Below are 18,189 nucleotides of genomic sequence, written 5' to 3'. Positions count from 1 at the left end.
AGAGATTGAAGTAGGGATGGGCAGTTCTGAAATTTTCTTAAGTGCTACTTATATAGCAAAGGCATTTGTCCTGGTTTGTGACACAAACCGGGACTAATGCACCCCTTTAGTCCTGGTTGGAGCCACCAACCGGGACCAAAGGCCTCTTTTCAGCAGCCCAAAGGGCGGGAAGCAGAGGGCTTTGGTCCCGGTTGGAGGAACCAACCGGGACTAAAGGAGGGGCATTGGTACTGGTTGGTGCCACGAACCGGTACCAATGCACCACTTTAGTCCCGGTTGGTGCCATCAACCGGGACTAAAGGCCCTATGCTGCCCGCCTCGCGGCACGAAAGTTTAGTCCCACCTCGCTAGCTGAGGGAGCTCGAGAGTGGTTTATAAGCCCCAGTCCCGCTGCCCTCTCGAGCTCCTCTCAAATGCAGGCTTACGGGCCTAAACGCACTATATGTGCCTGTGAGCCTATTAGGCCTAATGCGGGCCTGGATCCTGGCCCATTGTTGGGTTTCTAGTCGTATTCAGGCCGTGGTAGCCCTTTAGGTGGCACTTTTTATTTTATTTATTTTATTTTTTGCTTTGAATTATTTATTTTCTTTTGATTTTTGCTTTTTTTTATTTTACTTTTCTTTTAGCTCACATTAATTATAATCTTTCTGTTACTCCATTAGTTTCCAAATTTGAAGAATTAGTTTCCACCAACCGGTACCAATGCACCCGTCTAATTACTTATTTATTTTCTTTTATGATAATTCTTTTTGTTTTTACTGTTTTGAACAGAATTCTAATTACCTATTTATTTTCTTTTATGATAATTCCTTTTGCTATTAAAGTTTGTAACAAAATTCTAATTACTTATTTATTTTCTTTTATGATAATTCTTTTTGCTTTTAATGTTTTGAACAAAATTCTAATTACTTATTTATTTTCTTTTATGATAATTCTTTTTGCCTTTAATGTTTTGAACAGAATTCTAATTACTTATTTATTTTCTTTTATGATAATTCTTTTTGCTACTAAAGTTTGTAACAAAATTCTATATAATTTTAGTTTCAATAATACTAGAGGTTTATAAAAGCTTTTTAGTTGATTCCTTCAGTACCAGTTCTAAGGCTATTACAAAGGCATTTTATTTGGTACAGGTTTTAAGGTTGGTGCCCCACGAGCACCTTTTAGTACCGGTTCGTGGCATGAACCGGTAAAATAGTTTTTTAGTTGATTCTTTCTGCAGCTGTTTTTTAGTCCCATCTCGCCAAGCAAGAGGCACTCGCAGCGGTTTATAAGCCTCGAGTGCAGAGACGATGCAGAAGAGGCTCAATGCTAACCTGCACGTTGCTTAGCTTTAAGCCTTGAGGAATAGGGTAGACTGCACGGAGCTATGTGCAGTGCAGTTTACACTATTCCGAAAGGATTGAAGCTAATTAACGAGCATTGCGCCTCTTTTTTATTTTTAATGACTTATTACAACTCAGAAATAAATGAAAAAAATAAATATAGCAGAAAAGAAAAAAACTATATAAAAACTACTCAGAAATAAATAGAAGAAAAAATAGTTGTGATTAACTTTACTAAAAAATGAGCATAGATGCGCTTATAGAGAGAATTCAACCTAAATTCATAATAAAATTTCTACTAACTTGAGAGAAATTCAATATGAATTTAGGTCAAATTCCCTATATAAGGGCATCTATTTTCACTTTGAGAGGAGCTCAACAAGGCAGAGAGAAGGGGCTTATAAACGGGTGTGAGCGCCCTTCGGTTGGCGAGGTGGGACTAAACTCTGACCGCAACGAGGACCAACCCTTTAGTCCCGGTTGGTGGCACGAACCGGGACTAATGGGCTGTCTTTGGTCCCGGTTCAAGCCGCCAACCGGGACCAATGGTGGTGGGCCAGGAGCGAGGTCCATTGGTCCAGGTTCGTCCCACCAACCGGGACCAAAAGGTTCAGACGAACCGGCACCAATGGCCCACGTGGCCCGGCCGGCCCCCGGGACTCACGAACCGGGTCCAATGCCACCATTGGTCCCGGTTCTGGACTGAACCGGGGCTAATGGGCTGACCCGGCTTGGACCATTGCCCCTTTTTCTACTAGTGTTATTTTTCTCTCCACTCTTTATTACAACCAGAACTTTCCTAACGTATAACAAATCACGGATCTAACTTCCTTAAATTATGCAAATCAATCGATTCCGTTTATAGGTTCAATTTGTCTTAGGAAACAAATAACAGATTTTCAGGAAACAAATAATACATTTTAATCTAACTTTCTTAAATTATGCAAATCAATCGATTCCTTTTATTTGTTCAACTTGTCTTAGGAAACAAATAATAGATTTTCAGGAAACAAATAATACATTTTAATCTAACTTTCCTAACTTATCTAAATCAATCGATTTCTCTTATTAGTTAAATTTTTTTTAGGAAACAAATAACAGACACGTCACAATTTTCCTCCCAATAAATAGTTTCGTAACATTTGCAAACTTTCCTAATCATACATGTCACAAACGGGCAGGTACTGATATCACGTTACCAAACAATAAAACTCCATTTGCATAGAAATCAGTTCAAAAATCCTAATTTTCCTAAATTTTTACCTTTCCTTGATAACAACCAATAGTTCCTATATTTTCCACCTATTGAAAGAAATCACCCCTCCATCGATATTAGCATTTTTTTGAACTGAGATCTCCGGGTTATGATTTTTTTTGCGATTCTTTCCAATTGTAACTTCTCCTTCCACTCCGGCTCCTTCTCGCATAAACACCTCCACCACAGCCAGGTGACACCGCCCCAGACCTCCTGCCTCCTCACACCTTCTTCGCCACCTCCTTCTTGTACTCCATTAACAATCCCTCCGCCACATTTGTCCATGGCGGTGTCGAGGGCATGGCGCAGTAGCGTACCAGCGGTAGAGCGCATAGCAGCAGGAAGCAACACGCAGCAGGCGAGGCGAGCGGCCGACGGTGGAGGGCAGAGATGCGGCCGGCATGGGTGAGGGGGCGGCCGGCAGAAGATGGCCATGACTGGAGGTGACGCGAGGCAGGGGCGCGACAGCGGGGCGAGCCAGGATAGGCGGCAGCAGACGGGGCGAGTGCAGCCAGCGAGAGTGTGGCGCGCGGCCAGGGTGTGTGTCGCGCGGGGGCACAATGGTGCGGTGGCGGCGGCGAGCGCGACGGCAGCGGCGGGCGCGGCCGACGCGGTGTAGCACGGGCGTGGGCATGGAGAGGCAGTGGCCCCGCGGGAGCAAAAGAAGAGCGGCATGTTCGGGCATGGGCATGCATAGGAGCGGGCATGTGCCACGGGGTCAATCCGAGGAGCTCGATGGCTACCCCTGCAATGGCCATGGCGGACGGCGGTTCTCGGCCACGGCGAAATACCTAACGAGAGCAAACGAGAGGGGAAACATGGGAAAGGCAAGAGTAGATCATGGCGGTGTCAATGGCGTCCTAGGGGAAGACATGGGAGCTCGGGGCGGCGCGGATCGAACAACAATGTCGTGGTGGCCCAAGGTTGAGGAAGACGGCAGCGACATCGATGCAAGGGTGCTGGACTTGATCTCGTTGGCGCAGACGAAGTAGCGAAGGCATTCGGAGCTGCTCGATAAGCTCCTAGCCCGCAGGGAGGGCAGTGGCCATGTGGACGGGGTCGGTCATGGCCGCCGTGGCGTCTGACTTCGTCCAGATCGACGGGATCGAGCGAGCGAGGAGGAGAAGTGGATTTGCAAGGGGACGTCGAGGAGGAGTGAGGCCATGGGGGCAGGGAAGGAAGGGCGTCACCCTTATCCATTCCCCTTCGATGCCAGCGAGGTGGTCGGGCGGGAGCCCGGCTCTGTAGCGACCCCCTTTTACATCGTCCATTTGGTTTTTCAATGTATTCTAATCTATTTCTCCTTTTTAATACCACTTTCTATTTATTCTTATCAACTAAATGATCTCTACTCCTAATGTCTAAGTTGACGAAACGACTCTTTCACGGCCGCGCGTGATCTCTACACGCGAAGCCCACACATGGAAACAGCCTGTTTGTGTCGGACATGGGAGAGTAAAAAAGATCGTCAATGTCACGTTTTTTTGAGGGAATCGTCAATGTCACTTAATATGTAAATAATTGATATTGAACTTTTAAAGTTAATATGGCCCCGTTATAACGCACGGGCGTTCTTCCAGTTGCAATAAGGATCAACATTATAAACATATGTGACAAAGTTTCATAAGCGGTATGGGACTAAACCTAACAGACCAGGGACAAAAAATTCAGAAGCACCGCTAGACCCTAGTAGTCGTGTTGGGTGGGTCAGCCTGGCAAGCACGCTGGGCTTTAGCCCAATAACAAGATAGCCATGCCATTGCTTCCGATGCCGCCTTTGGGTCTGCTATATGATGATATCTACGGGGATTAGGGTTCCACGGGGAGAGAAGGGGGGCGCAGGGGTTGGTCTTATCCCCATGGCGAGGCCGGCGAGGTGGTCGGGGTCGACCTTGCCCCTGTAGCAACTGGTCGGGGGAACAGGACGAGCGACCGTTGTGGGGGTTGGGCTGGCTGGGCCACCCAGGTGGGCTAGGCCCAGGGGGCTTCTCTTTTTACTTTTAAATTGTATTTTCTTTTGTCCTTTATTTCTTTTCTGTTTTATTCATGAAAGGTCATTTAAATACTTTATAAAATATAGGTTTCAATATGACAAATAGCCAGGGATTATTTGTCACAATTTGAACATTTTAGATTTTATGTTTGAGAATTTTGAATATTGGACTTTAATTTGAATTTGAAAATGGATAGAGATTTGGATCAACTAAGGATTAGCAACAGTAATGTGATGACATGGCACCATTAACATGGGATTACTGTGGCTTAATTATCCGGGCGTCAAACCTGGCCACCCCAACCCGCTGCGCACTACCGTTTGAGCAGGATTAGCAAGATGGACGTTGCTGCCCCCACGCGTTACCGCCGGCGGAGGACCGCGCCGCCGCCGCCGCCTCATGACAGGGGCTTCGCCCCGCGGCGTCCTCAGCGACGGTGGCGGTAGTGGGAGGCGATGGAGGGGGAGGGCTGAGGGCGGTGTGGACGGGGACTCCCCGGGTGCGGCGCGGCGCACCACCTCAGGGGAGAGAGGTCCCGCCGTTATCGCCACGGGCATGGTTGTCTCTACCTTGACGGCTCCCAGGATAACCTCCCCCACCTTGATTATAGAAATGATCCAAAGGCAAAGACAAGACTTCGATGGCTTTGGAACTTGGTTTGGATGGCAGCAGTGCCCCCAAAGATGAAGCAATTTGCATGGAAAGTTATATCAGGCACTCTTCCGGACGAACATGTTGAAAAACAAGAGAAATTTCAGTACACGAGCTACTTGTGCAGTATGTGGGCAGGAAGATGAATCTACATTTCATGCACTTCTTGCATGCCCCATTGTTGCTGCTTTATGGGATGCCATGCATGAGATTTGGCCCATTCCTCACCGGGTGGACGTTCAATGGTCTGGTGATGAGTTTTTTTTTTCAATCGTCTTGATGGGCAATCGGATCAGTACAGAGATATGATTATTATGGTGCTTTGACGAACATGGCATCTTCGTAATGAGCTCGTGCATGGTAAAAATATTCCCCCCATGGAGGTGACAGCGGGGCGAGCCAGGATAGACGGCAGCAGACAGGGCGAGTGCAGCCAGCGAGAGTGTGGCGCGCGGCCAGGGTGTGTGTCGCGCGGGGGCACAATGGTGCGGTGGCTGCGGCGAGCGCGACGGCAGCAGCGGGCGCGACCGACGCGGTGTAGCACGGGCGTGGGCATGAAGAGGGAGTGGCCCCGCGGGCGCGAAAGAAGAGCGGCATGTTCGGGCATGGGCATGCATAGGAGCGGGCATGTGCCACGGGGTCAATCCGAGGAGCTCGGTGGCTACCCCTGCAATGGCCATGGCGGACGGCGGTTCTCGGCCACGGCGAAATACCTAACGAGAGCAAACGAGAGGGGAAACATGGGAAAGGCAAGAGTAGATCATGGCGGTGTCAATGGCCTAGGGGAAGACATGGGAGCTCGGGCCGGCGCGGATCGAACAACAATGTCGTGGTGGCCCAAGGTTGAGGAAGAAGGCAGCGACGTCGATGCGGGGGTGCTGGACTTGATCTCGTTGGCGCAGACGAAGTAGCGAAGGCGTTCGGAGCTGCTCGATAAGCTCCTAGCCCGCAGGGAGAGCAATGGCCATGTGGACAGGGTCGGTCATGGCGGCCGTGGCGTCTGACTTCGTCCAGATCGACGGGATCGAGCAAGCGAGGAGGAGAAGTAGATTTGCGAGGGGACGTCGAGGAGGAGTGAGGCCATGGGGGCAGGGAAGGAAGGGCGTCACCCTTCTTATCCATTCCCCTTCGATGCCAGCGAGGTGGTCGGGCGGGAGCCCGGCTCTGTAGCGACCCCCTTTTACATCATCCATTTGATTTTTCAATGTATTCTAATATGTTTCTCCTTTTTAACACCATTTTTTATTTATTTTTATTAACTAGATGATCTCTATTCCTAATGTCTAAGTTGACGAAACGACTCTTCGTGCGTTGCAGCGCGCGACCTCTACACGCGAAGCCCACACATGGAAACAACCTGTTTGTGTCGGACATGGGGCCCATGCATGCATGCATATGTGCGCATACTCCTCCCGTGAATTCCACTACTGGGCCCAGCTTGCCTTTCATAATCTTCTCCCCCCCCCCCCCCATTTCAATGGTGGGGCCCGGCCTGTCCTTCCATTTCAATCTCACGCTGATTGCCTAAACTGGAAATTTTACTTTGTCGGAAACCGAGCGTCGTAACGAGAGCGCGCGAGATAGCAATCCTATTAAATGTAATATTAACATAATTGATATTGAATTTTTAAAGTTAATATGGCCCCGTTACAACGCACGGGCGTTCTTCTAGTTGCAATAAGGATCAACATTATAAACATATGTGACAAAGTTTCCATAAGCGGTATGGGACTAAACCTAATAGACCAGGGACAAAAAATTCAGAAGCACCGCTAGACCCTAGTAGTCGTGTTGGGTGGGTCAGCCTGGCAAGCACGCTGGGCTTTAGCCCAATAACAAGATAGCCATGCCATTGCTTCCGATGCCGCCTTTGGGTCTGCTATATGATGATATCTACCGTGCTGCGTTCCTGGCCGTAAGCACGCGATGGATTAGCAGAGAATATGGATTGCAGATGGTTGACCAGCTGCCTTGGGCAAGCACGCGACGCGCAGCATGGCGGTGAGCGAGGTGCTCTTCTTCCTGGGGTCCAGACTTCCAGTCCCGAGCCGCAACATATGCCGACGAGATCGCGAATGGAGAGGAACGTGTTGATGCTATCGCACTTGCAGTTTTGCAATCAGTTTCAGTTTTTTTTCTTGAGAAAAAAGTGCACAGAATGATTTTCATGGTGAATCGATTCCGAGTGATCAGTTTTGATGTACTGTAGTATGTTGTGCAAAGTTCATACACCAGTATCACTACTGACCAGTATGATTTCGAGTGTATGTACATATACGCTACAAGCTTTGATTGACAACTCCCACGAAACAAAATCACTAGACTGAAGAAGAAGAAGCTACTGCTGAATACACTTTGACCAAGTGAGACTGAAGAAAACAAAAACAAATTTCTCTTGACAGGCAGGGATCACCGGAGCGCGGCCCTCCTCCGGCTGAACCGGCGGGCGGTGGCGAGCAGGCCGACCCCGACGCACACCGCCCAGGCGCCCATCTCCAGCGCCCACCGCATCGTCTCGGCCTCCACCTCCTCCTCCTTCAGCTTGTCGCCGTCATCATCATCGCTGCTGCTGTCTCCGACCATCTGCCACTCGTCCCCACAAGCCCCGCACTCGCACGACCCCCAGGAGGACGCATCCTCCTCCGGTATCCCCTCGAGCGGCGTCGCGCACCCGATCCGCCTCGCCGCCCTGGCCCTGGCCCTTATGAGCACGCCGCCCTCCGCGAGGACCAGCACCTCCGCCACCCGCGAGCGCGACCCGGCCGGCCGGCGGCACTCGACGCGCCACCCTCCTCCGTCGAGGCGCCGCCGCGGGAAAAAGGCGCCCTCCGCCGCGAGCTCCTTCCCGGCGTACACCTCGAAGCGCGCGCCCTCGGCGGCCGAGACGCGATCGGCGCTCGCGTACGCCGGCGCGTCGTCCGCGCCGCGGACGAGCAGGAGGGTGGCCTCGGCGGGGCACGCCGGCGGGAGCGCGCGGCTGGCAAGCTCCAGTGCGGAGCCGCCGATGGCCGGGCGGTAGACGAGCGTGAGCTCCGCGGGCGGCGGCGACGTGGGTGAGTAGGAGGAGGAGAGGCGGAGGTAGAAGGCGCGCACATCGAGCCGCCGGGGCCCGAGCGGGCGGAGGTCGTCCACCATCCCTCTGCACATTGCCGGTGAGCGGTCTAGTAGGTAGTGTTGACGTATAATGTGCTGCCTAGTCTCTTCCATCAGATCGGTCTTTTGGTTGCATTGGCTAGAGCATGCACTTCTACATGGTATCGGAGCCAAGAGGTCTTGAGTTCAAGACCCGGTTGGCGCAATTAAAATTGCAGCCCACTTTCGGTCCACGTTTAGGCCTCAGGGAGCCACACGTGAGGGGAAGTGTTGACGTATAATGTGCTGCCTAGTCTTGCATTGGCTAGAGCATGCACTTCTACAGGTAGGATGTGATTCCGTTGCTAGGTTTTCGCTTTGGCCTTCCTTGTGGCGCTGCTGTATGCGATGCGAGTATGGTACGGTGATGATCTGTGGCCTTGTCTGGTAGAGTAGATAAAAGCGCGGGGGAGAAGGAGACCGAGCGGGTGTATGGATCGGTGGGCGCGGGAGCTCGTGGTTTTGGGCGTGGCGTCCGTCAATGGAAACAGCAGAGCACACGGTTTGTTTGATCTGGTCTCGTCTGGTCTGGTTTGGTTGGTGCCGAGCGAGCTGTGGGCGACCGGGTACCTCAACTCACATCCCTGTCCCTGTCCGTCCGCCTGATAGATATTTCTTCTTGCTTTGTCCTCTTGCTCCGTCATTCTACTTGGTGGGAGCACACGGTTTGGGCTTGGGTTGGCAATGGCGCGGCATGCATGCATGCCACCTGCGCCGGAAACCACCATTACAACTGGACTGGCCTGGAGTCGCGACAACGAGGGATTTTGCTTTGCTTCGCAGCTGGCCTTTTTTTTAACACTGCCAAGTCTGTTGTCTTTGTCAGCCTACGAATCGGAAGACCAAAATTATCGCCTTGACTGCCCTCGAGGAAATGGAAATCGATGGATTCCATGGAGAGGACCATGAATGTGATTTCGTGGAATTGCTATTCGTGTCCGCGCCAATGCTTACAAGTGTGACGGTGAAGCTGTCACAGGAGCTCTCCTCAAGTAGTGATGGATGCACAAAACTATACAACATCTTCAAGGTATATCCGTTTGTGGAATGTTGTGCTTATCTTAGCACTGGTGAGCTTATGCCGTTCATGGATGACTAGCATTTGCCAAATGCAACAAGAATATGTCAGTTCTTGTAAGTTTCATTGAAATCTTGAGTCAAGCCATTTATGCTTTCATGCTATGAGTTATCTCCAAAAATGTGGTGGAAATGTGGCATTGACATGCCAATTACAAATTAAGGTTGAACATATGTATCCGGGTTATTAGTTAAATGTGCTATATTACCGTCGAATTTGTTAGTAAACATGATATCATTAAAAAACGTAAGTTGGGTAGGGGAGCGGGTAATAATTTTGTATCACAAGATTACGCTGATTTCTAGGATTATATTTTTGTTTTATATTTTAAAGAAGGCACTCCAAAGGGCATCTTTTATTTGATAATTATAAAGTAAAACAGTAATTGGCAGAGAGGAAAGACAACCTGACACAAAATGACTAGAAACACAATTACATAAAAAATCATTTTGTGTTCATTCTCTTCCTTTGATTGTACTCTGCCCAAATTTACTCAATCACTTCTGAATGAACATGTCCAACCATTGATTTCTGCTCGTTAAACTATCACAACCAGCTCATTAAGCTCGTTTGTACAATACAACACAAATTCTTATCTTAAGCGACAAATATTTTTGTGGCACCAAAAAGCATCTATTCAATCTAATCAACCCAATCCAGCCCATAGGAGGCAATAAACTAGCGCACCTCCTCCTGTAGTCACCACCTTCCTTCGAAAAATCACGCGCACAATCTCATCCCTTAGGTAGTAAAGACATCATAGTCTGTTAATGAGCACTCATAAACATAATATGCTTAATTAATGAGCCAAGTCTTAACAAGCCGAGAAGCTCATTAATACATCCCTAATTCTATCGTCCGACTAGTCATGTAACCAATAGAACAGCGAAGGAAGTGAAACCACCGTCTTGCTCAATTCGCTCGATGCGTGTCACAAAAAAATGGAAAGCTAAGGCGAACAGGTATCAACTCACGGATGCTCTCCCGGCTCGCCCCGATCGTCCTTCCCACATACAGCAGTAGGAAATAGGGTACTAGTCCTGGTTACAGAGGACCTTTAGTCCCGGTTCTGCAACCTGGACAAAACGATCGGAACTAATATCCATTACTTTTAGTCCCGATTGGCTTATGAACCGGGACTAAAGCAGCTCTACGTGGCCGCTGTGGGGTGTCCAGGTAGGAGGACCTTTAGTCCCGGTTGGTAACACCGACCGAGACTAGAAGGCAGCCACGCGTCAACGGCTCCCAGGCGCTGGGTTTTTTTTTGAAGGGGGGCTGGGTTTTGGAGGGTTTATTAGTGGTTTCATATTGTGTTAGCTAGCTACTATATATAGAGAGAAGTGACCTCTCTTTCTTCGTGATTGGTCGACGCTAGCTACTACATATAGAGAGAACTCGATGCTAGCTAGTAACCAAATGAAGAAACCATTAATTACACAACATCGTCATGAACATATACAGAAAGAAGCGACCTCTCTTTCTCCGTGCTTGGTCGAACAACAAGTTTTCATATATCTATCCAAAGCTACTACATATACACAATATAACATCTCTTACGATCCCTAACATCATCTACCGAAAATCCATTTGAATTTTTGTATGGTATTCTCCGTCTTTAGGTATGACGTGGTCAAGAAAGAATCCCGCCAATTCCTCTTGAATTGCTCGTATGCAATCATGTGGTAAGAGTTCATCCCGCATCTGCCAGATATAATTTAAAGAAGGGGGTCAATACATATATATGAATGAAAGTCAACACAAATTATGGTAATAAAAAGGAATTGTGATTATTATTGTTTACGTACTTGATATTGTTTTTCAGAGTAGCCCCGCTGAGAGGTCGCGTTGTAGATGAACTCGCAAACATAGTATCCACAAAAATCATTCCCAGCTTCCTGCCACAAGCACTTTACGAGAAATAGAGTTCAATCAAACAGATAATCAAGCGTGATAAATGGTATTGATGAAACTAGAATCAATGGAAGATGTGCGGAACTAGCTAGGTAGTAGTACTTACTTTCGGGTGTGTAAATCGCAGCTCCCTCGGCAGTCCCGGAACAATTCCGATGAACTCTTTCCAAACCCTGCCAGAGAAAAAAATTACTTGATATCACGAAATGAACAAAGTTGCCGATATGGTGCGATAATGATCGATTGAACTTACTTATGGAGCATTTCGGTCATGTCCGCATACTCCTGGGGATCTTTTCGTCTCAAGTCTAAAACAATTACTACTCCCCTGCCATGCTTAATCTCTAGCAGAATAAAGTGGAACCTGCCCACGCATGTATAACTCATCATTTATATTACTATAACCTCAAGTAAGGGAAACCAAATATGCACAAGACATTAACACTCACTTGAAGTTGTAAGGAAAGAGTATTTTTCTCTTTGTTTTAATTTTTAAGCAACGATTGTAGCAAGTTGTCCTCGGTATCTGTGACTCTATTTTTTAACCGTCCATTCATGTATGATATTTGGGTTAATGAACCCAATGTCATAGATTTGTGCTTTCCTGCATTCGACGATCTTCAATCCGCAAAATATAGTGAGAATAATTATATATACATGCAATGAAAGAGCTGAGCTATATATAGAGACTTAATTACAGAAGTAGTACTTACAGACAGTAGCAAGTCACGAGTTGTTTGTCAAGGGCCAATTGATTGTATAAATGAAATAACTCTACAAATTCAACCGGCAACAGCTCAGTTCCAACGAGGTCGTGCTCCTCTTTAATTCTCAGCATCAAACTATCCTTCCTAGACTCGCTGCATGTTTTCATGTACCATTCATGCAATCTTCGCATCATCGTTGTTAGAGGAGGATGATCAGGTTTGACGAGAGGCTGCCCATACTGTTATCTGAATTCGTCCACCTCCATTATTTCAAACTCTACATCATTGCTTAGGTAATCAGCAGGATTGGTACCGGGCAGTATTCCCGGATGATCAGCGACGATATCGCTAGACACCTTGAGCAGGGGCACGATTAGTTCGCCTGTTCGCTGAGCTGGGCAATTTTTTTTCCACTTCGTCATTGTGCTAACCTTGCATCACTGGAAGTACTTCCTGAGTCCCATGCATCTTGATATATCGTTTTAGTACATCAGACATAGTTGGAATCCGCCAGAGGCGGTGGTGGTCGCTTCAGAGCACCGATAGTGCGCTTCACTTTCATCGGATCTAGCATCTCCTTCGGAGGTGGAGGTTTCTTTGCAAAAAGTATCTCACTTGGGTAGCACAGATTTCCTTGTTTTCCTTCTCGGTCCTCTAATATGGTAACTTTTCCGGAGCCTTGAGACTTGGACCATATTTGAATTGCTTCCCGCCTCTGCTTGTACTGCTAGCCGCCGGAGCGGTAGCTTCTCTCTTCCGCCTTTGCTGACACAACGGAGTCCGCTGACACGCTGGAGGAGGAGGCGGGGTGCTCCGACGCGTCGGAGGAGGCGGAGGAGGAGGCGGATTGCTCCGACGCGCCGGAGGAGGCGGAGTGCCCTCACGCGCCGGAGGAGACGGAGAAGGAGGCGGAGTGCCCTAATCACTCGCCGGAGGAGGAGGAGGAGGAGGCGGCGGAGTGCCCTGACTCGCTAGAGAAGGAGGAGGTGGAGGCATCCAGTTTGGAAGCTTGATGTACTCCTTCCTCCACAGACATGTACTCCTCAAAGCATAAACCAGCTGATTCTCCCCTTCACCTGTAGAGTGGTCAAGCTCCAGCTCCTCAAATCCCTCCATTGTTTTATCCAACGTCACAACAGCATAGCCATGTGCTCGAACAGCAGCGAAAAGTTCCGTCGGGTTGAGGAGGTGCAACAGAGCCGACAACCGCCTTCAAAGTCAGGTTCTGCATTTCATCATAAGCTCGCAAATGTTGAGCCTCTGTGATAGTATCCATGGGGAAGTGAGGAGCCATGAAATCAGGCTGAACGAGCTTCGTGGAAGCCATGCTGCTTCTCCGCTGAGATGGTGGGGTAGCTTCTGGGGTAGCCTTGTGCAGCTAAGATGGTTGGCCGGCAGCTGCAAGTTCCTCTAGCTTCGCTATTCTTGCATTGACCTTCTGCCTTTCGCTCAACTCTGCTATCCTCTTTCTCTCTTGGGTTCTAAAACTGCCGGCGCCGGTAAACCCAACCACCCACGGAACGGAGCTTGGTGCGCCTCGTGTTCATCCAGGATGCTCAGGATTCCTGAGGGCCTCAGTCAGCTCGCCCTTCTCTCTTTTGGGAATGAACATCCCTTCCTATGCTGCGGTATATAATCCTGAAGCTTCTTGATGGGTATTGCAAGTTGCTCATCCGTCCATTGAAACTCCCTTGTTTCTGGGTCCAAAGTTCCCCCAAGCCTGAAGAACCAAGTCCTTGAACAGTCTGGCCAGTTCAATATCGCTGGTTGGACCACTTTAGCAAGCAGGTCTTGCTTAGCTTTGTCACACAACGGTCGGGCATTGTAGTAGCCACCTGACCCCGTGTGATGGTGGTACTTCTTCATTGCATCATTTTTCTTGTTTGTCTCTGACCTTTTCTTACCCCTCTCTGAATTCTTGTAGGCCACAAATGTGGGCTAGTGATCTCTTATCTTCTCATATCGGCCGGTGAATTCTGGAGTCTTCCCATTGTTGACAAACTTTGTGAACTCTTTCTTCCAGCGCCTGAATAGATCTGCCATCTTCTAAAGAGAACACGCCTTGACCTCTGGCTCTATAACCGGCTTATTCGGATCCACCTCTGGCGGTAGGGTGAAATTTGCCTTTAGCGAGGTCCAAAGATCATTTTCTGTCTATCCTGGACATAAGAAACTTCAGGGTCGTTCTTAGGCTTATTCCATTGCTGGATGCTGATCAGCATGCTGTCCCTGACAATAGCTCCGCACTGAGCAACAAATGTGTCCTTGGTCCGCTTGGGTTCAATCGGTTGGCCATCGTCCATGATTTCTGTGATCATGAACCTTTCATCCTAGCGCAACCTTTTCTTCGGGCCTCGTACAGAACTTTGGCTCGATCCGGAGGGCTAAAAGAAGAAAGAAGCGTTAATATATGTACATACCAAAACAATGAACGCATCAATTAGTCAGCACAGGCTTAATTAATATATATACACCTCGCCGGTCAGTCGAGCCGTCATCATGGTATCCTTCTTTATCCTCCATTCGTTCACCAAAGCCGTCATGATCATGTCCTTCCCCCTCCATTGTTCGATCACCGGAGCCATCATCCTCTCCTTCCTGACCATCGGTGTCGTTGAGAAACGACAAGACATCACCTCCGTCGCAGATATCCTCCAACAACTCTTCTTGTTCTAAGTCTCTGTCCATAGTTTTTGCAAATATTATGTGACGCTCCCGATTCAATCGTACACTAATCATGCACGCAAACGTGTACGATCAAGATCAGGGACTCACGAGAAGATATCACAACACAACTCTAAAACATAAATAAGTCATACAAGCATCATAATACAAGCCAGGGGCCTCGAGGGCTCGAATACAAGTGCTTGATCATAGACGAGTCAGCGGAAGCAACAATATCTTAGTACAGACATAAGTTAAACAAGATTGCCTTAAGAAGGCTAGCACAAACTGGGATACAGATCGAAAGAGGCGCAGGCCTCCTGCCTGGGATCCTCCTAAACTACTCCTGGTCGTCGTCAGCGGCCTGCACGTAGTAGTAGCCACCTCCAGTGTAGTAAGAGTCGTCCTCGACGGTGTCGTCTGGCTCCTGGGCTCCGGCATCTGGTTGCGACAACCAGGTAGAAGGGAAAGCGGGGAAAGAGGGAGAAAAGCAACCGTGATTACTCATCCAAAGTACTCGCAAGCAAGGATCTACACTACATATGCATGGGTATATGTGTAAAGAGGCAATATAGGTGGACAGAACTGCAGAATGCCAAAATAAGAGGGGGATAGCTAGTCCTATCGAAGACTACGCTTCGGGCAGCCTCCGTCTTGCAGGATGTAGAAGAGAGTAGATTGAAGTCCTCCAAGTAGCATTGCATAGCATAATCCTACCCGGCGATCCTTCCCTCGTCGCCCTGTGGAAAAGCGATCACCGGGTTGTCTGTGGAACTTATCTGGGTGTGTTTTATTAAGTATCCGGTTCTAGTTGTCATAAGGTCAAGGTACAACTCCGGGTCGTCCTTTTACCGAGGGACACGGCTATTCGAATAGATAAACTTCCCTGCAGGGGTGCACCACATAACCCAACACGCTCGATCCCATTTGGTCGGACACACGTTCCTGGGTCATGCCTAGCCTCGGAAGATCAACATGTCGCAGCCCCACCTAGGCACAACAGAGAGGTCAGCACGCCGGTCTAAATCCTATGCGCACACGGGTCTGGGCCCATCGCCCATTGCACACCTGCACGTTGCGAGGGCGGCCGGAAGCAGACCTAGCAACCTCCATTACAAAGGAAGTTGCGTTACGCAGTCCAACCCGACGCGCGCCGCTCCTTCGCTGACGTCACGAAGGCTTCGGCTGATACCACGACGTCGAGTGCCCATATCTTTCTCGCGTAGTTGGTTAGTGTGTATAGGCGAGTGGCCAGACTTAGATCAAATACCAAGATCTCGTTAAGCGTGTTATTATGAAGTAACCGCGAACGCCGACCAGGGCCAGGCCCACCTCTCACCTAGGTGGTCTCAACCTGCCCTGTCCCTCCACCATAAAGTAACAGTCGGGGGCCGTCAGGAACCCAGGTCCACCTCTACCGGGATGGAGCCACCTGTCCTTTCAGCCTCCACATCGGAATCACTTGCGGGTACTCAACGAGCCAACCCGACTTTAGTCACCATCTGTAGTATGTATATATGTATAGTATATACCCGTGATCACCTCCCGAGTGATCACAACCCAATAGTATAGCAAGGCAGACTGACGAGGATGTAGGGCCAATGATGATAAACTAGCATACTATACTAAGCATTTAGGATTGCGGGTAAGGTATCAATGACTGTAGCAACAATGACAGGCTATGCAACAGAATAGGATTAACCGAACAGTGACATGCTACACTACTCTAATGCAAGCAGTAGAGAGAAGAATAGGCGATATCTGGTGATCAAAGGGAGGGCTTGCTTGGTTGCTCTGGCAAGTAGGGGTCGTCAACTCCGTAGTCGAACTGGGGTCGCCGGCAGTCTCGGGGTCTACCAGAAAGAAGTAACGGAGGGGGAACACAATAAATAATAGAGCAACCAAAGCATCACAAAGCATAACATGGCAATACGCGGTGCTAGGTGTGCCCCAACGTGCTAGTAGGTGATATCGACGAAGGGGGAAACAACAGTTCCGTCGGGTTGAGGAGGTGCAACAGAGCCGACAACGGCCTTCAAAGTCAGGTTCTGCATTTCATCATAAGCTCGCAATGTTGAGCCTCCGTGATAGTATCCACGGGGTAGCGAGGAGCCATGAAATCAGGCTGAACGAGCTTCGTGGAAGACATGCTGCTTCTCCGCTGAGATGGTGGGGTAGCTTCTGGGGTAGCCTTTTGCGGCTAAGATGGTTGGCCGGCAGTTGCAAGTTCCTCTAGCTTCGCTATTCTTGCATTGAGCTTCTGCCTTTCGCTCAACTCTGCTATCCTCTTTCTCTCTCGGGTTCTGAAACCGCCGGCGCTGGTAAACCCAACCACGCACGGAACGGAGCTTGGTGCGCCTCGTGTTCATCCAGGATGCTCAGGATTCACGAGGGCCTCAGTCAGCTCGCCCTTCTCTCTTTTGGGAATGAACATCCCTTCCTATGCTGCGGTGATATAATCCTGAAGCTTCTTGATGGGTATTGCAAGTTGCTTGTCCGTCCAATGAAACTCCCTTGTTTCTGGGTCCAAAGTTCCCCCAAGCCCGAAGAACCAAGTCCTTGAGCATTCTGGCCAGTTCAATATCGCTGGTTGGACCACTTTAGCAAGCAGGTCTTGCTTAGATTTGTCCCACAACGGTCGGGCATTGTAGTAGCCACCTGACCCCGTGTGATGGTGGTACTTCTTTATCGCAGCATTTTTCTTGTTTTTCTCTGACCTTTTCTTACCCCTCTCTGAATTCTTATAGGCCACAAATGTGGGCCAGTGATCTCTTATCTTCTCATATCGTCCGGTGAATTCTGGAGTCTTCCCTTTGCTGACAAACTTTGTGAACTCTTTCTTCCAGCGCCTGAATAGATCTGCCATCTTCTAAAGAGCACACGCCTTGACCTCTGGCTCTATAACCGGCTTATTCAGATCCTCCTCTGGCGGTAGGGTGAAATTTGCCTTTAGCGAGGTCCAAAGATCATTTTCTGTCTATCCTGGACATAAGAAACTCCAGGGTCGTCCTTAGGCTTATTCCATTTCCGGATGCTGATCAGCATGATGTCCCTAACAATAGCTCCGCACTAAGCAACAAATGTGTCCTTGGTCCGCTTGGGTTCAATCGGTAGGCCATCGTCCATGATTTCTGTGATCATGAACCTTTCATCCTAGCGCAACCTTTTCTTTGGGCCTCGTATGGAAGTTTGGCTCGATCCGGAGGGCTAAAATAAGAAAGAAGCGTTAATATATGTACAGGCCAAAATAATGAACGCATCAATTAGTCAGCACAGGCTTAATTAATATATATACACCTCGCCGGTCACTGGAGGTTATCATGGTATCCTTCTTTCTCCTCCATTCGTTCACCGGAGCCGTCATGATCATGTCCTTCCTCCTCCATTGTTTGATCACCGGAGCCATCATCCTCTCCTTCCCGACCATCGGTGTCGTTGAGAAATGACAAGACATCACCTCCGTCGCGGATAT

General features: G+C 48.9%; 1 protein-coding gene across 1 annotated transcript; it reads right to left on the bottom strand.

Moving 5' to 3' along the window:
• Positions 1-7,426: 7,426 nt before the first annotated feature.
• LOC119340230 lies at positions 7,427-8,498 on the bottom strand. Its single transcript, XM_037612128.1, has one exon. It carries the CDS (start codon positions 8,430-8,432, stop codon positions 7,635-7,637), a length of 798 nt encoding a protein of 265 aa, XP_037468025.1. The 5' UTR covers positions 8,433-8,498; the 3' UTR covers positions 7,427-7,634.
• Positions 8,499-18,189: the final 9,691 nt, after the last annotated feature.

This window comes from Triticum dicoccoides, chromosome 7B (assembly GCF_002162155.2).
Source record: "Triticum dicoccoides isolate Atlit2015 ecotype Zavitan chromosome 7B, WEW_v2.0, whole genome shotgun sequence".
NCBI classification, from domain to species: domain Eukaryota; kingdom Viridiplantae; phylum Streptophyta; class Magnoliopsida; order Poales; family Poaceae; genus Triticum; species Triticum dicoccoides.
The sequence above is the reverse complement of the archived record's forward strand: the minus strand, read 5'-3'. Positions and strand labels throughout refer to the sequence as shown.

What these genes read in the sequence shown, in the direction of transcription:
- LOC119340230 (XM_037612128.1), bottom strand. Translation starts at nt 8,432, where the DNA reads ATGGAAGAGACTAGGCAGCACATTATACGTCAACACTACCTACTAGAC.